The 23,050-nt window shown below is 40.3% G+C and overlaps 1 protein-coding gene across 8 annotated transcripts in view; it reads left to right on the plus strand.

The window, feature by feature from the left end:
* The window catches only part of CDK19 (cyclin dependent kinase 19), a 202,288-nt gene that overhangs the window by 119,666 nt on the left and 59,572 nt on the right, over positions 1 to 23,050 (plus strand). For 7 of the 8 annotated variants that reach the window (XM_032275031.1, XM_032275038.1, XM_032275032.1 and 4 more), the window contains one exon: positions 21,772 to 21,882. The exons of the other annotated variant lie outside the window; for it this stretch is intronic. In XM_032275031.1, coding sequence (XP_032130922.1) covers positions 21,772 to 21,882 — 111 coding nt within the window. The remainder of the gene's footprint in view (positions 1 to 21,771; positions 21,883 to 23,050) is intronic. 8 annotated transcript variants of the gene reach the window in all.

Here is a 23,050-nt window from a genome sequence, read left to right on the forward strand (position 1 = left end):
TCCTTGCTTGTAGTTTTGTTTAGTGCGCTGATTTTCTCAAATGCTGGTTATGCTAGCAGTGAAGTTGTCATGTGGACTCGGGATCTCTGGTTAGCCAGGATGTTGCAGGTGGTGGAATTAGCTGTTGTTTTCTCCTTCTTTGCAGCAGGGTTGTTTTGTTATGAGTTGCTGTAATGGCTTTATTTAGTTAGCCTTAGGCCAGGAGGTGGTACTTTTAAGAGAGCTCTAGCTGTGGTAGTAGAAGGGGGATATAAACTTGCTCTAAATTGGTTAGGATAAATATTCAGGTTTCTCAGGTGATGGGTGGGACTATTGAGTTCCCAAGCGTTTATGTCTTTTGTCTTCAGCTACCTGTGCAGGTAGAGAAAAACCATCAGGTGGGGGCAAGGTTAGGTGGGTCTGAGCTCAGGGCAGGGCTTGCTATGGCCAGTAGCGGGTATGGGGTACTTCTCAGGCCAATGGGATTATGTTCCAAGGGGAACTATGGCTGCCTCTGTTGTGTCATACAGGTCACCAGGGAAGTGGGGGAGAGCCCACAATGATGGGCCTCACCCAGCTCCCACACAGCTAGCAAGGCCAGCCTCACTCCTGTTGTGCCCCACTAACAGCACCAAGTTTATATCCAGGCAGCAAGCCTACCGGGCTGCGCTCTTGTCCCAGGGTATAAGCCTCTCCACTAAGAAAGCAAGCAGGGCTTTCTGGCATCACCCCTCCCCACCTGCTGGGGACTGGGAGTGCCTGCAGGGTTCTTCCCATTGCTTCTTCTACTTTTATATTTTACTTAGCTCCCTAAATTCATTTCAGCTCTAGGTAAAGTTAAATCCTTCTCCCATGATCAGGATTTTCAGGTTCCCCAGTAGGGGATATATGTTTGGAGGCTGACTTTTCCCCTTTTCACACTTTGAGAACTGTAGTGGCAAGCTGCTTCTTTCAAAGGATCTGCGAATTCCTTCAGTTTTCCTGGTGTGTTCCTGCAGTGGTTCTTGGAGCAAAAGTTCACAGTGTGAGTCTCCAGACACTGTTCTGTCTGTCCAAGTGGTAGTTCCACATTAGTCCTGTCTCCCATCTGTTAGATCTTAATCCTCTTGCTCACTTTTACTTTACATTTGCTTTGGAATATCTTTTTTCACCCCTTTACCTTGGGTTTATATGACTCGTTTTGTGTTAGATGAGTCTCTTGGAAACAGCAAATATTCCATTTGTGATTTGATTTTTTTTTTAAATCCATTGCGACAATCGATATCTTTTAGGTGGAGCATTTAGGTCATTTATATTAACATTACTATCGAGATGTGAGGTATAGCTTCATTCATCATATTAATTGTTCTCTAGATACTTTGTTTTCTTTCTTGTGTTATTGTTTTATAGGCCCTGAGTTTTATGCTTTTAAGAGGTTCTATTTTGGTGTATATTGAGCTTTTGTTTCAAAATTTAGAACTCCTTTTAGAATTTCTTGTAGGATTGGTCTGGTAGTGAAAAATTCCCTCAGCAATTATTTTTCTGAAAGCGACTTTATTTCTTCTTCATTTTTGAAACTTAGTTTTGCTGGATATAAACTTCTTGGCTGACAGTTATTACATTTTAAGAGACTAAAGATAGGACCCCAATCCCTTCTGGCTTGTATGGCTTCTGCTGAGAGTTCCCGCTGCTTTTGTGTCACTGCTCTTATAATTGTTTCATATTAACTTTATTATTGTTGTTATTATTTTTTGAGATGGAGTCTTGCTCTGTTGCCCAGGCTGGAGTGCAGTGCACAATCTTGGCTTGCTGCAACCTCTGCCTCCCGGGTTCAAGTGACTCTCCTGCCTCAGCCTCCCAAGTAGCTGTAATTACAGGTGCCCACCAACATGCCTGGCTAATGTTTGTGTTTTTAATAGAGACAGGGTTTTTGCCATGACAACCAGGCTGGTCTTGAACTCCTGACCCACCCACTTTGGCCTCTGAAAGTGGTGGGATTATAGGTGTGAGCCACTGTGAGCCTCGTGTTTACTTTAGGTAGCCCATTGATTGACCATATGCCTTTATGATGACCTTCTTGCAATGAATCTTATAGGAGTTCTTTGTGCTGCTTATATTTGTATGTATCTAAATCTCTAGCAAGGCCTGGAAGTTTTCCTCAATTATTTCCTTAAATAAGCTTTCCAAACTTTTTCCTTTCTCTTCTCCCTCAGGAACACCAATTATTCTTAGCTTTGCCTATTTGACATAATCTCATATTTCTTGGAGACTTTGTTCATTTTTCAAATTCTTTTTTTTTGCCTGATTGGGTTAGTTCAAAAGCCTTGTCTTCAAGCTCTGAAATTCTTTTTTCTACTTGTTCTACTGTTAAAACTTTTCACTACATTTTGTAATTCCCTAAATGTGTCTTTCATTTCCAGAAGTTCTGACAGGGTTTTCCCATGTTGCCCAGGTTGGTCTTGAACTCCTGAGCTCAGGTGAACTGCCTGCCTCAACCTCCTGAAGTCCTGGGATTACAGTTGTGAGCCACTGCACCTGGCCTGGTTTTTCTTATCTATTTCTTAGAAAATTTTTCATTGTATCCTGGATTTAAAATAAAAAAATTTCTTTATGTTGGTTTTCACGTTTCTCTGGAATCTCTTTAAGTAGCTTAATAATCAACCTTTTGGATTCTTTTTCTGGTATTTCAAATATTTCATCTTGGTTTGACTCCATTGCTGGAGGGCTAGTGTAATTTCTGTGGCTGTTGTAGAGCTCTGTTTTATTATATTACCAGAATTATTTTTCTGGTTCCGTCTCATTTGGGTAGACTGTCTTTCCTAATTATTCTTGAATTTATTTTTTATTTTACTTTTTATAAAATTTCTTTTTCTCTTCCTTAAGGATGTGATTTTAATGTTTATAGTTTATTGCAGCCTAATTTGGCTCTTGGTAATTTCAGGGGTGATGATTCTATATGAGTTCCTTGGTTATAGAGAGTCTTTGATAACTGTCTCAGATGCTGGTTGTAGTAGCAGTGTACTCAATGTGTGAACAAATTCATAGTCTCCTATAGGGTTGGAATCTCTTAAAGCTTATCTTACTCCTTTAGGGTATGCATCCATCCATCCATCCTTTCATTCATTCATTCATTTATTCCGCAATATTTTATTTACTAGGTTGACTATTTTAAGCTTCAGGCCAGTAGGGTAGGTATCCTTGGGTAGAAACCCGTTGTGGCTAAAGCAGTTGGGTAAATGCAGTAGCTAATGGTGGGCAGAGGTCACAGCCTTGAGAGAGGTGTCTCGGGAAGCTCTCAGTAGAATGCATTGAGGTCTTACCAGGGGGAAGGGTGGGAGCCATCTCAGCTCCCCTGCCAGTTCAGCAGGGAAGCTGTCTTTCCAGACACATTTGTGACCCAGTGATCCAGCTTTTTATCAAATGGGCATTTCTTCATCTGCAGGAATGTTGATGTTCTGAGTAGAGAGGAGTTGTGACTCTACCTCTTATATAAGCCTGAACCTGGCAGACCTCCTGTGGGGATGCAGTCACCATGAAGTGTTCCAGAAAGGCTGCACACATGCTGAGCTCCTGTGGGAGATGCCCTAACTGTCTGCAGTGGTGAACGAGGGGGAAAAGAAGTCCCCTTCTCCAAGACCCTTCATGAACACCAGGGCTGCCTGACTGTAGGGGTAGAGCTGCAGATTTTCCCCACTGAGCCCAGCACTGCAACTGTGCCTCTGCTGAAAGAAATTTCCCACTAGTGGAAAGATCTGGGACTCAAGTCCTGCTTGTCCCAATTCTTTGTCCTGGGGGGTATTCCTTTGATATGGTGCACTTCCCCTTCCCCTAGGAGTAGCAGTCCCTGAAAGGCAGATTACTGTGAATGCTGTTGCTCCTCTGGGTCTGGCTACCCAGTGGGGCTGCCACACTTCAGGCTGGTGCTGGAGAATGTCTGCAAAGAATTCAGTGATGTGACCTGACCTCAGGTCTTTCAGTAGTGGGTGCCAGCACTAGCTCTGATGGGGGTGGCCGGGGAGTGACATAGACTCTTCAGATTCCTTGGATATAGATAGCCTTAGTATGTTAGCTTTCTCAAATGCCAATTGTAATAGTAATGAACCTGTCATATGGACAGATTCAGGACCTTCAGGTTAGCCAGAGTGGCACAGGCAGTGGTGATGTACAAGTTTTTTCCTTCCTGGGCACAATGTTATTCTACCCGGAGATGCTGTAATGGACTGTGTTGATTGGCCAACAGCCAGGAAGTGATGCTTACAAGAGAGTGCCAGCTGTGGTAGTAGTGGTGAGATTTTTGCTTGCCTTATGTTACCCAGGGCAGGTACTCTGGTTTCTCAGGTGATGGATGGGGTCTAAAAGCTCCCCAAAAGTTTTGTCTTTTGTGTTAAGCTACCAGCGTGGATGGAGAGGCAAAGCAAGGTGGGAGCTCAGTCAGGTAGGTCTGTGCTCTGACTCCCTGCGTGCAGGGGAAGTGGTGGCCCCTGTGGGAGTCAGGAGGTGGTCCTCTGGCCTCTGGGGTAATGTTCCAGAAAGGAACGCAGCTCCCTCTGCCACACAGAAGAGTTCACAGAGGGAGTGGGGAATAATATGCAGCAGTAAGCCCCACCCAGCTCCTACGCTCTTGGTAAGGCAGATCTTATAGCTTGGAACTCTAAACTGCCCCAGGGTATAAGCCTTCCCCATGGAGACAGCAACTGCCCTTCCCAGTCTGTGGGTAAAGCCAGGGCGCCTAGCTCCTGCACTCATGGCTGCAGCACACTTCCCACTCGTTACCTAGTTCTGGTCAAGGGAGTTTGTCCCCACTTGAGGTTGTATCATGAAACTCAGTTGAGGGCTTCTTTCATTCTGCAGCCACTGTCTGTTAGCTGGCAGACTTCCATGAGGTCCCCCGTGGGGCAGAATGAGACTGGGAATGCATGCAATGCTCTTCCCACTGCTGCTCCTGCTTTTGTATTCCTCACCGCTCCCTAAATCAGTTTCTGTGCTGGGTGGGATTAAGGCCTTTCTCTATGGCCAGGATTTCCAGGTTCCCTGGTGGGGATGTATATCTTGGAGGCAGTCTCTCCCCCTCTCACACTTGGGGGACTTACAATTTTTTGCCTGGTTCATGGGGTAGGCTTCAGCCTGCCACTTCATTTAAAGGGTCTGTTGATTTTTCAGGTTTCCTAAGTTCCTGTGTTGCTTCTTGGAAAAAAAGTTCCCAGAATGAGTCTCTACACACTATTTTGTCTTTCCTAGTGGGAGAGGCATGGTAACACTGCCTCCAGCCTGCCATCTTAGAAAAAAAAACTTCCCTGCATACATATGTATATTTTATATGTGTATGTATGTGTGTATGTGTGTATGTGTATATATACGTGTGTGTGTATATATATATATATATATATATACACACACATATGTATAAATAAATATATATATTTGTATATGAAGTCTTGCCCTTTCACCCAGGCTGGAGTGCAGTGCCATGATCTTGGCTCACTGCAACCTCTAGCTCCCGGGTTCAAGTGATTCTCCTGCCTCAGCCTCCAGAATAGCTGGGACTGCGGGTGCCTGCCACCACGCCTGGCTAATTTTTTTATATTTTCAGTAGAGATGGGGTTTCACCTTGTTAGCCAGGATGGTGTTGATCTCCTGACCTCGTGATCCACCCACCTTGGCCTCCCAAAGTGCTGGGATTACAGACATGAACCACCACCCTCAGCCATATGAATTTAGATTTTTAGACTTTTTTCCCCTGTTGCTATCTGCTGGGTATTTTCCCTTATGCTTCTGCCTCATTTCCATGTCCCAGGGCAAGGCTTCATGGGAGGTAGTGGGCAGAATTCTGTGCAGTAGCGACTTAGAAGCTGATTCATGATGACTGCATGTGGAGCTTCCTGAAGGGAAAGGCCATACATATGCCAATTATGATACTAGTTTTTGCAGGGGAAAGCCCACTTGTCCTTAACTTAGATCTTAGTCACTTGCCATATTTTTGGTTAAAATCTTTACAGTATAGTTTTAGCTTGAGCCTCAGGCCCCCCAAAGTAAATTATAGGAAAAATAGTTTTAACCTTTGGGGTGAATAGTTTTCAATGTTCTACTTTGGAGTTTTAACTTTAAAGCCATTTAAAATTTCGAAGTAGGAGAGTTAACATTTATTAGACTTTTTATCTTAGGAAGATATTCTGATGTCAACGCATAGAGTATATTAGAAGAGATAGGAGATAGATTATCATTTACTCAGCCAACATTTGTTGAAAATCTTCGTGTGTTTGGCTTGTGCAAGACAATGGAAATGTATAGATGGAAAACGTAGTCCCTGCATCTTATAGTCAGTTAGGGGAAGACAGACAATTATACTATGTCATAATTTTATTTAATTAGCAGTATGTTAAAAGTAATACAGTTTGGATGGAAACACAGAAGAGACACTTCAGAAGAATTATTTCAGGGAAGCCTTCTTAGAGGAAGTGATAAATGAGTTCTTTCTAAAAAGTAAGTAGGCATTAATCAGGCAAAGAAGATAGGAAATATTTTTCTGTACCTTTCTAGGCAGAGGGAAGAGCACCTCTGTAACTAGAGCACCTCCAGTTAAGGGTTTATTTTAATTATCAAGGTGAGAATTAATGAGTGATATTTAAGAAGCGCAGAGTGTGTAGCACTTTGTGACTGAACACTGATTATAAGGTTTTCTTTCTTTCTTTTTTTTCTTTCTTGAGATGGAGTCTCACTCTGTCACCCAGGCTGGAGGGCAGTGGCACAGTCTTGGCTCACTGCAACCTCTGCCTCCCAGGTGCAAGCAATTCTCCTGCCTCAGCCTCCTGAGTAGCTGGGATTACAGGCGCAAGCCACCACACCTGGCTAATTTTTGTACTTTTAGTAGAGATGGGGTTTCACCATGTTGGCCAACTTGGTCTCTAGGTGATCCACCTGCCTCAGCCTGCCAAAGAACTAGGATTTACAGGTGTGAGCCACTGCACCTGGCTGATTATAAGGTTTTCAGCCTGCCTTGATGATTGGGAAATATTTCCGTCATTGCAGGTATGGTGAACACTAAGGAGGTAAAGTTGGGCAAATGATACTCCGTTTTGGATCTGTGGATTTTGAGATACAGTGTGGGTTATTCTTGTGGGTGTGTTATATTATGCATCTTGGGAAATTGATGTCAGTTTATAAGTGACATTAAGGCTAGAGATTGAGATTTGGGATTCTCCATCCATACAAGGAGCAGCTAAAACTCAAGTCCATGTGTAAGATGTCAAGAAAAACTGTGGAATGGAGAAGGACAAGAGAACTAGGGAAGGAATTTGGAGAATAAGTTGATAACTGTTTTCTTTTAAGCTAGAATCTAAATAAGGAATTTTAGATTAGTTCCACCCATGCCCCTTTACCCTCCACTCCCTCTCTCCTCCCCAGCATTCCATTTCAAGGAGAAAAAAGGATAAATAAGAAGGAAATAAACATTTGTTAGGAGTTGATTATTGAAATCCCAATGCACTGGAAGACTGCCTAGGGTCTTAGAGCAATGCAAAATCAACAACAACACAAAGAGTCAAATGCAAATTTCATTTGGTTTAATTGTCAAGATAGGAAGATTTTTAGCGGGAGGGTTGCAAGCAAAAGTTTACTTAATGAATCAGTAAATTAGTTAGAATGCCCCTCAGAATTCCAGGTAATTAAGACTTTACTTTGTAAACTCTTGGTTTTAGTTTGTATCTGTTTCATTTTTCATATGTAAATTGTGTATATTCAGAGTGCCCTTGATTTGTAAGAAGTATATCCAATTTTCTCATGTGGAATATGTTACATAAAAGTTTAAGGCTGGGCACAGTGGCTCACGCCTGTAATCTCAGCACTTTGGGAGGCTGAGGCGGCTGGATCACCTGAGGTCAGGAATTTGAGACCAGCCTGGCCAACATGGTGAAACCCCATCTCTACTGAAAAAAAAAAAAAAAAAAAAAAATCAGCTAGACATGGTGGCATGTATTTGTAATCCCAGCTACTAGGGAGACTGAGGCAGGAGAATTGCTTGAACCAAGAAGGTGGAGGTTGCAGTGAGCTGAGGTCATGGAACTGTACTCCAGCCCAGTAACAGAGTGAGATTCTGTCTCAAAAAAAGAGAAAGATTAAAGATTAAATACTTATACTGAAAAAAGAACAGATAGGCTATCATAGTCAAGGAGATGTGAATTTATTTTTTAGAGACCTCACTTGATTTCAAATATCTCTCTTAGACCAAGTACATGCAGAATTTAGAAGTCAGAGAGAAAAAGAAACCAAATTGTTAAAAAAATGGGAAGGGAAATAACTTATATAGCCATTTTATTATTATAGAAACTACCAAATGGGTGTTTCATGGACTTTGGTAAGGAAATGCTATGGCATTTTCCAGCTCAGCCTCACTCTCTAAGGATCTCTGATTTCAAAGCTAACCACTTCGGTTAGATTTGAAATTTTCACTTAAGTACAACAACAACAACAACAACAGCTATTGTTTATCAAGAACAATGCCAGGCATTCTACATAGATTATCTGATTTACTCTTCCTAACATTCTTGCAAATAGTGGTGGTTAAAAATGATCATAAAAGCTATAATTTGTCAAATGCATTATACGTTCCAAGCATTGCTCCAAGCATCGCATTGTGTACTTTTTGCTTTTTGTTGTTGTTGTTTCGTTTTTTTTTGAGACAGAGTCTTACTTGTTGCCCAGGCTAGAGTGCAGTGGCACCATCTCGGCTCACTGCAACCTCTGCATCCTGGGTTCAGGCAGTTCTCCTGCCTCAGCCTCCCGAGTGGCCGGAACTACAGCTGCCTACCACCACACCCGACTAATTTTTGTATTTTTATTAGAGACAGGGTTTCACCATATTGGCCAGGCTGGTCTTGAACTCCTGACCACAGGTGATCCACCTGCCTCGGCCTCCCAGAGTGCTAGGATTAGGGGCATGAGCCACCACGCCCGGCCCATTGTGCTATGTATTTAATCTACTTGTATTAATTTATTTTTTGTAGAAACTGTGTTTTTGTTTGTAAGTAGACATCTTATTCTTCTATGAGATTCAGAAGAGTTAAGCAGCTTGCCTTATGTCTTTTTTTTTTTTTTTTTTTTTTTTTTTTTGAGACGGAGTTTCGCTCTTGTTACCCAGGCTGGAGTGCAATGGCCCGATCTCGGCTCACCACAACCTCCGCCTCCTGGGTTCAGGCAATTCTCCTGCCTCAACCTCCTGAGTAGCTGGGATTACAGGCACGTGCCACCATGCCCAGCTAATGTTTTGTATTTTTAGTAGAGACGGGGGTTTCACCATGTTGACCAGGATGGTCTCGAACTCTTGACCTCGTGATCCACCCGCCTCGGCCTCCCAAAGTGCTGGGATTACAGGCTTGAGCCACCGCGCCCGGCAACTTGCCTTATGTCTTAACTGCCGCTAGTAAGACAGGATTTAAACTTAGCCTCTGATTCTAAAACCTGTATTTTTTGCATTTTACTTGCCGCCTCACTGTCATTTCCACTGGGTGGCAATGGGGAACATCGACCTCCCTGGAGCTTATGACTGGTAACCAAGCAGTGTCATTAAAGTAACATGAAGCAAAAAATTTACGGCCACTTTGAACCAGAGCTGTCTTAGTCTTTACAGACCCCTTTTCAGAGTTTGAGCGCCACCTGCTGGAAGGTTATAATGAATCTGATGTACTTACAAAGAGCAGCTTCCAAAAGCCCTGTCATAGATATGAAAGTGTCAACTTTCAAATACTAATTCTTAAATTACAGTTTTAGGAGTACTGGAACATTTTGGAATTAGGAAAATCTCCTATTTGCCATAAAACACAGTACTTCATTTACCTTCAGTTCTTTGGGAACGGGGAATAGGTGTTATACAGTTTAAAAAATGGTAGTGCTTTCTAAAATAAAGTCGGTGATACTGTTCTCACCAAGGGGAAAGATTGATGGTCAAATGAATCACACTATTACTTAAAAGAGATCAAACAAGAATAGAAAATTTGTTTGAGATAGTGAGTTATTGAAGTATGAGAGGACCTTTCCATTCAGAACACCCTTGAAAAAGGAGTCAGGGACCCATGGGGGCATCATAGACTTGGAGAACAGAAAGTAAAAAGGGAAGAAAGATGTGTAGATAAAAATACAAATGGATTCTGGAATTTTAATTTAGCACAGGCCCTCCAAATCCCACAGTCAGGATCTAGAGAAAGTTTAGAATTCGAACTGTAGTTTATTTTGTTTAGGACAGTAAAAAGTGGACACTTTAACTACTTATATGCTTTAAAAGGATATCAGATAAAATACTGGCGTGTTCATTGAACATTCGTCATTAGGCTTCAGTGGGATCATGTTATTGTGCTGTGAGTATCTGGCATAGAAGATGTTATCATGTAATATGAGACATGGGAAAATCATGGTCTGCTTAACTGCTGTTTAAATATGATTACACATATTTGTAGTTGCATGATGTCGTGGTGAGCAAATATTCGTTAGATGAGAGATTAAAGTCTGTTGGTAAAATCTGATCTTACCAAGAGATAGGGAAAGTACAAGTATGGTCATCTTCTTTCACTGTGTCCCTTTTCAGATAACCACATAAAAAGAAGCTGAGGTAGTATGATAATGTCTTATTTTGGTAGGTGGATTTCTGGAAAGGGCTGTCTTTTGGTGTGTGTATGTATTTGTTTTTAAATTATAAGAGTAATGCTCATTGTAGAAAACTTGTAAAATAGAAAAGATAGAAAGAAATATAAATTACACATAATCTCACACCCAGAAATAACTATTGTTAATGTTTTGGCATTTTTTTGTTTTTTTGTTTTGTTTTGTTTTGTTTTGTTTTCTTTGAGACAGTCTCACTCGGGCACCCATGCTGAAGTGCAGTGGTACGATCTTGGCTCACTGCAACCTCTGCCTCACAGGTTCAAGCGATTCACCTGCCTTAGCCTCTCGAGTAGCTGGGACTACAGGTGTGTGGTACCATGCTCAGCTAATTTTTGTATTTTTAGTAGAGACTGGGTTTCACCATGTTGGCCAGGCTGGTCTTGAACTCCTGACCTCAAGTGATCTGCCCCCTTTGGCCTCCCAAAGTGCTGGGATTATAGGTGAGAGCCACCATGCCCAGCCTATTTTCTGTTTTATAAATATATTTCATTTATTTATTTGTTCATTATTATTATTTTAATTTTTTTTATTTATTTATTTTTTAAAATGGGATTTCACCATGATGGCCAGGCTGGTCTTGAACTCCTGACCTCAGGTGATCCACCCACCTCAGCCTCCCAAAGTGCTAGGATTACAGGCATGAGCCACTGCGTCTGGCCTATTTATTTATTTAGAGACAGAGTCTTGCTTTGTCGCCCAGGCTGGAGTGCAGTGGCACGATCTGTGCTCACTGCAACTCTGCCTCCCAGGTTCAAGTGATTCTCTTGCCTCAGCCTCCCGATAAGCTGGGATTACAGGCATGCACCACCACACCTGGCTAATTTTTGTATTTTTAGTAGAGACAGAGTTTCGCCATGTTGTCCAGGCTGATCTTGAACTCTTGGCTTCAAGTGATCTGTCTACCTTGGCCTCCCAAAGTGCTGGGATTACAGGTGAGAGCCACTGTGCCCAGCCTATGGTCCTTTTGCATTATATCACAACGTTACAGTCTTTCCTCAAGTAATTAAAATATTTTAGTATATCTATTTGGGGCTACAATATGTGACTATTTACCATAATCTACTTCTCAGTTTTCTTACTATTGAATATTTAGATTTTTACTGTTGTTGTTCATTTGTTTCTTTCAGTAAATAGCAGTAGAAAATTTAACTTTTTTGTTACTTTCAGTAAATAGGGATAGCAAATACACTCTTGTGTGATGTTTATCTAGAGCATAGCATTTTCTTAGTAAAGTGGCCTTGAAGATAGTACTAATAAGGTTAATCTCTGCTTCACGTGTGTTCCCCTGTGTCCCCTGTTCCTGTGGCTTATTTTCTTTAGGACTTTTCAGCACTTACTGTACTCACAGTCCTTTCAGGAAACACTATCATAGCACTCCTTTGCTCTTCAAATTATAGACCAGGTTAAAGATCCCAACCTGAGATATCGAGAGCAGTGTTTCTGCTCTTTACTTCCAGCCAGAACCCATTCTTCTAGCAGAGTAGGTGCTAATTGAAAGAAGTCTTCCTTTTTAAGCCTAAAATAAATGGAGCTTGTGGAGGGTTAGTGTTCCTGAAATAATTACTTTGGATATTATCTATTTAATTTGTTGAAAACAAAATCATTTAAAACACCTCATGAAAGGGTAGCAAAATTTTGTTGCGTTACGGGCCATTACTGGTTATTTTTTGAGTAAAAACCAAGTATATTCAGTAGATTTAATTCATTTGACAAATATTGAATGCTTATTATGTGCTAGGTATTTTTTTTTTTTTTTAAGATGGGGTTTTACCCTGATGGCCAGGCTGGTCTTGAACTCATGACCTCAGGTGATCCACCCACCTCAGCCTCCCAAGTGCTAGGATTACAGGCGTGAGCCACCGTGCCCAGCCGCTAGGTATCATTTTATGCATTGGAGATATAAAACCAACAAAAATCTTTGCCTTCATAGAGCTTATATGTTAATGGAGAGAGACATACAATAAATAACATATAAATACCTTCATCAGTTTAATAGCTTCATGTCAGACAGACAGCTTCATGTCAGTTCAAGTGACATATTTCTGTACAATGAATATTAAATGATTGTTTTCAAAAAGTAAAATTATGACTGTGATACAGGTATAAAATGAGCACATTTTAATGATTTTATTTAACTTTCTTTAAAAAAAAATTTTTTTTTTTTTTTTGAGACAGAGTTTCACTCTTGTTACCCAGGCTAGAGTACAATGGTGTGATCTTGACTCACTGTAACCTCCGCCTCCCAGGTTCAAGTGATTCTCCTGCCTCGGCTTCCTGAGTAACTGGGATTACAGGCACCAACTACCTCTCCTAGCTAATTTTTGTATTTTTAGTAGAGACAGGGTTTCACCATGTTGGCCAGGCTGGTCTCAAACTCCTGACCTCAGGTGATCTGCCTGCCTTGACGTCCCAAAGTGCTGGGATTACAGGCATGAGCCACTGCATCTGGCTGCCGCTGCCGCCTTCTTTTTTTTTTGTAATAGCCAGGGTCTCACTCTGTCACCCAGGCTGGAGGACAGTGGTGTGATCATAACTCACTGCAGCCTTGAACTCCTGGGTTCAAGCAGTCCTCCCACTTCAGCCTCCCTAGTAGCTGGGACCATAGGCCTGCTCCACCACACCTGGATAACTTAATTTAATCTAATTTTTGTAGAGACGGGGCTCTTGCTGTGTGACCAGGCTAGTCTCAAACTCCTGGCCTTAAGTGATCCTCCTGCCTAGCCATCCCAAAGTGCTGGGATTTACTGGTGTGAGCCACTACATCCAGCTTATTTAACTTTTTGAATGAAGGAACCAAGCTGATATTATAGCCCATTCGAAGGAGAAAGTTTAAAACAGATACATGTACGGATCAGAAATATTGACGGCAAAACCAGCTTCTTCCACTATTGGGGAGGCAAGTCAGTGAACTTCTACCAGACAGCACAGAATTTGTATGGCTATTGGTGAGAATTATTCTGCATTGTTACCAGTTATCTGTAATGCACAGAATTGTAAAATAGCTTCTATAGAATTAGAGTCAGATAACTGAAAGGATGTGCCCTTAACAATGCATTTTTTTCCATTGAATTACAAACAATTTTTCTACCTGAGTTACTAGAAAGCTTTTGGTTTTCTACAGTTTCTTTAGAATTGTAGACAAGGGATACAGAGTTATAGTATGTTTGAAAGTGTTATTACTTGCAGAAAGGTAAAGGTGCAGAATGGTGGTTACGATTTTAAATAGAAAGGCTAGGGAAGACTCACTGATGAGGAGAGATTTGAGAAAAGAGTTAAAGTAGATGAAGGTTTGCCTGAGTAATTGAATGATGGAGTTGCTATTAACTGAGGTGGGGGAAGAGCCGTTAGCATAGAGGGTACTGGAGGTTCTGGAATGGAGGGTAGTGGAGGTAGAGAGCGCCACCTCAGTTTTGGCCTTTAGACATTCAAATGGAGCTGTTGAGGCAGCTGGATACACATAGCTGGAGTTCAGGGGAGATGAGTGGACTAGAGGTAAACATTTGGGAGTTAATACATATGGGTGACATTTAAAGACCCCAGACCAGATGAGATCACTTAACAGAGCTCTTTCAGTGTGTCAGGCATTATGCTAGTCCCTGGGAATATGGAAATTAATTTAAAAGATGGCTCACACCTGGAATCCTAACATGTTGGGAGGCCAAGGCAGGAGGATCAGTTGAAGCCAGAAGCTCAAGACCAGCCTAGGCAACAAAGTGAGACCCCATTTCTACAAAAAAATAAAAATACTAGCTGGGCATGGTAGCTTGCGCCTATAGTCTCAGCTGCTAAGGAGGCTAAGGAAGAAGGATTACTTGAGCCCAGGAGTTTGAGGCTCCAGTGAGCTATGATTGTGTCACTGTACTCCAGCCTGGGAGACAAAGTGAGATCTTGTCTCAAAATAAGTAAGTAAAAATTGTCTTTGTCTTCAAGAACCTTATAGTCTAATGTGGGAGGAGTGCAGGGGAGAGATGCAAACAGTTAAAACATTGTAAGATACGCTAATATAATTCAGTGAGGCCAAATCTGAGAGTCATGAAACATGTACAGAAGGTAGTCAAAGTGTGGTAGCTTTTCTAACAACTGGCTTCTCTACTGACCCATTTACCCTAGCATCTTGCCAGTGATACTAGAGAACCTCATTGGTGACACTTATGCATAGCTTACAAGACTCCTTTTATATGGTCTTTGCCTCGTCTCTTGTTTTAATTCCTTAAGCCTGTTCATAGTGACAGGTGATCTGTTAAGGAATTTTGGTGTATCACTCCTGGCTGTAGAGTCAAAGGTGAATTAGAAGAAGGAACAGAATAGATGCAGGTAATATTAATTTGCTATTTCTTTGTCTTGGCCTGCCTTCATGTTGATATTTAGTGACTTATAGAAACTTGTAGGGTAGGAAAAACATAAGAGGTACACAGAAATAGAAAGTGCAGATTGATGCTATAGAAAATGCAAATTTGGGAATTAGGAAAGAATTTCTAGTAAATTCATGTAGTTGTAAACTTTATACTCTTCCCTTTTATACAGGCAGACCTTGGAGATATTCCAAGTTTGGTTCCAGGCCACTGCAGTACAGCAAATATTGTAATAAAGCAAGTCACTCATTTTTTTTTGGTTTCCCAGTAAAGTCATATTTATTATACTGTGGTTTATAGTATAAACATACACTACTATAGGGTGCAATAGCATTATGTATAAAAATATATATATCTTAATTAAAACATACATTATTGCTTTAAAAATGCTAATGATTATCTGAGCCTTCAGTGAGCCATAATCTTTTTGCTGGTGGATGGTCTTGCCATGGTGTTGATGGCTGCTAACTGATCAGAGTGGTGGTTGCTGAAGCTTGGGGTAGCAATTTTTTTTTATTTTGAGACAAAGTCTCACACTGTCTCCTGGGCTGGAGTGCAATGGCGTGATCTGGGCTCACTGCAACCTCCATCTCCTGGGTTCATGCGATTTTCCTGCCTCAGCCTCCCGAGTAGCTGGGATTACTGGCAGACACCACCACACCCAGCTAATTTTTTGTATTTTTAGTAGAGATGGGGTTTCAGTGTGTGGCCAGACTGGTCTTGAACTCCTGACCTCAGGATCCACTTGCCTCAGCCTCCCAAAGTGTTGGGATTACAGACATGAGCCACCATGCCCGGTGGCAATTTCTTAAAATAAGACAACAATACAATTTTCTGCATCAATGAATTCTTCTTTTCTTGAAAGATTTCTCTGTAACATGCAATGCTGTTTGATAGCATTTTACCCATAGAACTTTCAAAATTTGAATCAGTCCTCTCAAACGCTGCCAATGCTTTATCAACTAACTTTATGTAATATTCTAAATTCTTTGTTGTTATTTCAGCGGTGCTCACTGCATCTTCACCAGGAGTAGATTCTGCCTTAAGAAATCACTTTCTTTGCTCATCCCTAAGAAGCATCTCCTCATCCATTCAGGTTTGGTCATGAGATGGCAGCAATTCAATTAATATCCAAACTCTACTTCTAATTGTTATTCTCTTGTTTTCTCCACCATATCCCATTTACTTCCTCCTCAAAATCTTGATATCTTGAGCCCCTCAAAATTATTCATGAGGGTTGGAATCAACTTTTTCCACATTCCTGTTAATGATGCTTTGATCTCCTTGAAGGAATCATCACTGTTCTTAATGGCATTTAGAATGGTGAATCCGATCTGCAAGGTTTTCCATTTACTTTGCCCAGATCCATCAGAGAAATCAAAACCTATGGCAGCTATAGCTTTATGAAATGTATTTGTTAAATAATAAGACTTGGAAGTCAGAAAGACTTATTGGTTCATGGGCTGCAGAATGGATGGTATGTTAGCAAACATGAAAACAGCATTAATCTCTTTGTACATCTTCATCAGAGCTTTTGGGTGACCAGGTGCATTATTAATGGGCAGTAATCTTTTGAAAGGAGTCTTTTTTTTTTTCTAAGTAGTCGGTCTCAACAGTGGGCTTAAAATGTTTGGTAAGCCATGCTGTCAACAGACATGGCGTCATCTAGGCTTTGTTGTTCCACTTATGGAGCACAGGTAGAGTAGATTTAGCATAATTCTTAAGGATCCTAGGATTTTCAGAATGGTAAATGAGCATTGGCTTCAACTTCAGGTCACCAGCTGCATTAAACTCTAGTAAGATAGCCTGTCCTTTGAGCTTTGAAACCAGACATTGACTTCTATCTAGCTGTAAAAGTCCTACATGGCATCTGTTTTCAATAGAATTATCTTTTGTCCACATTGAACATCCGTTGTTTAGTGTAGCCACCTTCATCAGTGATCTTAGCTACATATTTTGGATGACTTGATGGATCACCTTGCACTTTTATGTTATAGAGGCGACTTCTTTTCTTAAGCCTCATGAACCAACCTCTGTTAACTTCAGCCTTTTCTTCTGCAGCTTCCTCACCTCTCTCAGCCTTCACAGATTGAAGAGAGTTAGGGCCTTGCTCTGGATTGGGCTTTGTTTTAAGGTAATGTTGCAGCTAGTTTGATCTTCTATCCAGACCACTAAAACTTTCTCCATATCCACAATAAGGCTGTTTGCTTTTTTATCATTTGTGTGTTCAACAAAATAGAACTTTTAAATTCCTTCAAAACTTTTTCTTTGCATTTACAACTTGGCTAACTGGTGCAAGAGGGCTAGCTTTCAGCTTGTTTTAACTTTTGGCATGCCTTCTTCAGTAAGCTCAATCATTCTGGCTTTCGATTTAAATCAAGAGATATGTGAGATTCTTCATTTCACTTAAACGGTTAGAGGCCATTGTGGTTTTCTTATTGGGCCTGATTTCAATATTGTTGTTTCTCAGACAATAGAGAGGCCTGAAGAGAGGGAGAAAGATGGGGGAACAGCCCGGGGGTGAGGCAGTCAGAACACACACAACGTTTATAGGTTAAGCTTGCCATCTTATGTGGGTATGATTTGTGGTACTCCAAAATAATTATAGTAGTGACATCAAAGATCACTGATCACAGATCACTGTAACACATGTACCAATACTGAAAAGGTTTTAAATGTTGTACGAATTACCAAAATGTGACACAGAGACATTAGATGAGCTTCATGCTGTTGGAAAGATGGTGCCAGTAGGCTTGGTTGACGCAGGGTTGCCACAAAACCTTCTACTCGTGAAAAACACAGTATTTGTGAAGCAATGAAATAACTATTTTTATGACATATTGAAAGAAGACCTAGGTCAGGTGCAGTGGCTTACACCTCTAATCCCAGCACTCTGGGAGACTGGAGTGGGAGGATTGCTTAAGGTGAGGAGTTCGAGACCAGCCTGGACAACATAGTGAGACTCTATCTCTACAAAAAAAGTTTTTGTTTGTTTGTTTTACAAAAGTGACCTATATAGTGGTTCCTCAAAAAATTAAACATAGAATTACCATAGGATCTGGCAATTTCACTTCTGGGTATATGTATAAAGGAATTGAAAGTAGGGATTCAAATGGTTATTTATACACCAATATTTGGAGGAACATTATTCATAATAACCAAATGGTAGAAACAACCTAAATGTTTACTGAGGGACAAATGGACAAACGAAATGTGGTCTATACATACAATGTAATAGTATTCAGCTTTCAATAGGAATGAAATTCTCGTGCATGCTACAAACATAGATGAACCTTGAAGACATTATATTATGTTATAAAAGGCAGAAACAAACAAGCAGATAGTGTTATTTTGAGCTACATACCAAAAACATTCAAATTCATGATCATAAATTAGGATAATGGTTATCAGGAGCTGGGGGGAGGGGCAACCTGGAGATATTGTTTAATGGTATAGATCTTCATTTTGGGTTGATGAAAATGTTCTGGAAATATACAGTATGATGATGGTTGTACTTAATCCTGCCGAACTGGTGTAAGTAGCGTGATTAAGTAAGTATACTAAGTATACAATATTTAGTATACTTAGAAATGGTTGAAATGGTAAATTTTACATTGTGTATATATTTTACCACAATAAAAAAGGTGATCTAGAAATACCATGCTACTATAAAAAAAAGAGAGTTTATTTTTATTTTTTCTTTAATTTTTTTTGTTGCTCAGTCACTTCTCACCTGAAAGAAATATTTCTAATATTGATATTGTCCTAATATTGAGAGATTTCCAAGACAGAGTAAGGGTAATTAAAAAAAAAAGTGAAGAGCAGTGTGTATATTATGCTACCTTTTGTGTAAACAATGGAGGATAAAATATATATTCATATTTTTATTTGTAGTAAGAAACATTGCAAGGATAAATAAGCAATTAATAAAAGTTGTTACCTCCAGGGAGGCAAGGGGAGTTGTGGTGAGACCTTTCAATACATATCCTTGTGTGTACTTTTGATTTTTGAACCATATAAATGTGCTATCTAGTCAAAATAATTTTTTAACAGAGGACTTAAAATGAATTTATTCTAGAGGGGTCAACAATTGGAAGTCACAGATAATGTAGCTTTTTTAAAGGTGTTGATTAAATATTGCTACTGTGACATCCACTTTCCCAGACAAGTGAGGTCCAGGAATCAGGGATCTGTGTGCCACTGTTGAGTGTTTCAAGAGCCTGGTTTAGATGCAGAAGTGAAGTTCTGCTTTCCCATCTACTTCAGGCTGCAAAGAGAATGTATTTTGTGTAGGGAATAAAGGCAAACTCTAAGTTCATCAATATCGAGGAGTCAGAAAGGATACAGTCATTGTGCCTAGGGTGAGGTCTCCTACCAGGGTCTAAGTGCTTAAAGGCTGGCCATGGCAATGGGGTCATTAAAAACAGTACTTGCCAGAGCCAGAGAGCCTGAAGTGTTCAAAATGGCAAATTCTCTAGATATAGCCCTGCATCCCTGCAAAATGCAACTTTCTCTTACCCCGTCATTCATTAGGAGCATATTATATCTAACACTTACATCTGAAGCGAGAAGCAAGGCTGCATTATATTTCTTAGGCAGTAGTAAGAGACAGCAGCTGAGTACTGCCTAATTGCTCTTCCCACAAAAAGGAGTAGGACTGTTGTGTCTTCCCTGATCATTTTCCTTCTGGCTTTTTCTTTCCCACCTAGACCCAACAGGAAATACAGATAGATCCCCGAGGCAGGCTACAAAAAGTAGAAGGCCTTAGAAGGCCAGCCCAGCCCAGCCCAGCCCATCCTAGCTCCTAACTTCTTAGCTATGTTCCAGGGCATATAGGTTAGAGGCAGAATCCAGGGAGTCACACATCCTAGAATGAGCATAGATGACCAGAAAGAGCTGAGGTACAGAGCCAAAATGAGAGGAAGAACTAGGACATCTGCAATGGAAAATAGTAAAGGAATAGGAAAGTGAGAAGTAGGCTAGAAAAATCCCAGAGTTGGAATTCAGATGATTTTTACATGATTTCAGCACAGGCACTCAAGATACATTTTACTTACTTAAGTTTATTAAAATTGGCTGGCACAGTGGCTCACACCTGTAATCTCAGCACTTTGGGAGGCCAAGGCGGGTGGATCACCTGAGGTCAGCAGTTCGAGGCCAGCCTGGCCAACATGGAGAAACCCCGTCTCTACTAAAAATACAAAGATTATCTGGATTTGGTGGTGCACACCTGTAAACCCAGCTACTCAGGAGGCAGAGGCAGGAGAATCGCTTGAATCTTGGAGGCAGAGGTTGCAATGAGCTGAGATCATGCCATTGCACTCTAGCCTAGGCAACAGAGCAAGACTCTGTCTCAAAAAAAAATAAATAAAAGCTACTAAAGTTACTAGAATGGGTAAGCGGTTTATTTTTCTCTGCCTCGTTGTTCTATTTATAGGTCTGTCTTCCTTACCACACCGTGGAAATTGAAGACATGAATTTTAGCTGTAGTAGAAAAAGCATGGACTTTGCCATCAGGAAGATCTATTTAAGTACAAACCCTTTCTCTTTCTGTTTGACTTTGGTCAGGTTATTTTTATCACATGTAGCCTTGGGTTCTATGTGCATCATAAAATCGTTCTAAGGATTCAGTGAGAGAAGAACATTTGTATGTAATCATCTTACACATAGAAAATATTCAAGGGAAGTTTTCTGTTTCCCTTTTTGTATCTTCCACAGAGCTTTACATTTAAAAGGTATTCAAAATATTTATTAAATTGAGTATGTTTCTCTTTACCTATGAATTCTGAACCCTGGTTAAGGACAGCCTGAGGCAGGCATATTTCTAAGGCTTTTACCTTGAGCAGTGATGTCATTGTTGCTAAATATTTTATCAGGCAACTGTCTGTTATGTGCAAAGTGCTGTTTCGGCCTGCTGCTCTGGTGTGTCTTTCCTCCACATCGTCAGAGTCCAGCTTAAAGCTTTTACTTTGTTAAGATGGATAAGTATAGGGATTGTTAAATATTTTTCCTTGTTTTGTCACATATTTCTTGAGTACTAATACTGTGCTCGGGTAGATATAAGCAGTATTAATACATGATTCCTGCTTCTCAAGGAACAATTTCTCTAGTAAAAAAAAAGATGCATGTACAAAAATGTAATTAATTATTTAATGATGTGATTTACTTTTGTTTACTGTTTTACATTTTACCATTTAAAATCCTATTTTTTTAAAAACACATTACTGCTTGCAGTCTCTGACAAGAAAGTAAAACAAAACAAAACAAAGCAAAGCAAAGCAAAGCAAAACAAAACAAAACAAATACACCCATACACATAGAAAAAGGATTGGAGGCCGGGTGTCATGGGTCACGCCTGTAATCCCAGCACTTTAGGAGGCCAAGGAGGGAGGATCACAAGGTCAGGAGATTGAGACCACCCTGGCTAACATGGTGAAACCCCATCTCTACTAAAAATACAAAAAATTAGAAGGGTGTGGTGGCATGCGCCTGTAGTCCCAGCTACTTGGGAGGCTGAGGCAGGAGAATCGCTTGAACCCAGGTGGCGGAGGTTGCAGTGAGCCGAGATCATGCCATTGCACTCCAGCTTGGGCATCAGAGTGAGACTGTCTCAAGAAAAAGAAAAAGGGAAAGGAAAGATTTTGACAGAGCTTATCCCTGAGTAGAGGTATTTGGGGTGGTGTTTTTTCTTTCATTTTGCTTACCTGTATAATCTAAATTTTCACAAATTTCATTTTGAAGTTATAAGGCATTGATCATTTCCCCCTTCTTGCTAACATAATAATGACCCCTCTCTTTCTCTTGCATTCAGCTTTTGCGAGAATTGAAGCACCCTAATGTGATCGCATTGCAGAAGGTGTTCCTTTCTCACAGTGACAGGAAGGTGTGGCTGCTGTTTGATTATGCAGAGCATGACTTGTGGGTAAGTATAATCTCACTGTATTTCTAGGACTATTTTATATAGGTATGGAGCATATTTATGTACAAGATATATTGTTAATGCACAGAAAGGAAAGCTTGCTCTGTTAGCCATATTTCAAAATCAATATAAACATAAATGTTGAATTTGAAGAATTTAAGCAATAAACTAACATTTTACTGAGAAGATGGTATTTGTAATATTTAGAAATTTTACTTCAGAAAATTTTAATGAATGGGAGACTATACTTTTATGCAAGTAACTAATGGCAATTTACTAATATGTATAGTGAAAATTACTTTATTTTATGATGCTTATAGTAGTTCAGATTTAACCAGGTATGTACTTGTGAAGTTTCTCTTTCCAAGTTAAGATCAACCTCTTGAAGCTTTTGCCATTTAAAAATGGCTGCACCAAACAGAAGTACATGTGTGGCTTTGCAAATTTTAAGGATGTTTTATCAATATATGAAAGAAGCAAAAAATTCTTAATTTTTATCTTTTCAAATTAGGAATCAGAATATTTAAACACTTTATCTATGGAACTGCTCAAAGTAACAAAATTCAAATCCAGCAATAAGTTCAAATTATGGATAATTAATTTAGCACCACTACACCTGGCTGATTTTTCAAAGTTATTTTATAGAGACAAGGTCTTGCCATCTTGCCCAGGCTGGTCTTGAATTCCTGGGCTCAAGCGATCATCCTACTTTGGCCTCTCAAAGTGTTGAGATTACAGGCATGATCCATTGCACACAGCCTGTTTTGTTTGCTTGTTTGAAACAGGGTCTCGCTCTATCCCCCAGGCTGGAATGCAATGGCACAATTATGGTTCACTGCAGCTTTGACCTCCTGGGCTCAAGTGATCTTCCTGCCTCAGCCTCCCAAGTAGCTAGGACCACAGGTGCTTGACCACAGCTGGCTAGTAAATTTTGATTCAATATAATGTGGTTTGTTATCTATATAAGATAAATATGGTGAGGAATAACTTTACACAGACTCAGGTCTTAAAGAAACTTTCAGAGTGTATGCCATTATAGCAGATATGGACAAGAACTTCCAGTGTGTTTTTCTCAATTCTTTTCATGGATATTCATAGACATTGTATTTTCCTCATTTTTCTCTATTCCCCTATGTGTCAACCAAAGTTTACTTGATAGTGTATGTACTTT

Source organism: Sapajus apella, unplaced genomic scaffold, assembly GCF_009761245.1.
Source record: "Sapajus apella isolate SASKATOON/1434 unplaced genomic scaffold, GSC_monkey_1.0 scaffold6, whole genome shotgun sequence".
Taxonomy (NCBI): Eukaryota; Metazoa; Chordata; class Mammalia; order Primates; family Cebidae; genus Sapajus; species Sapajus apella.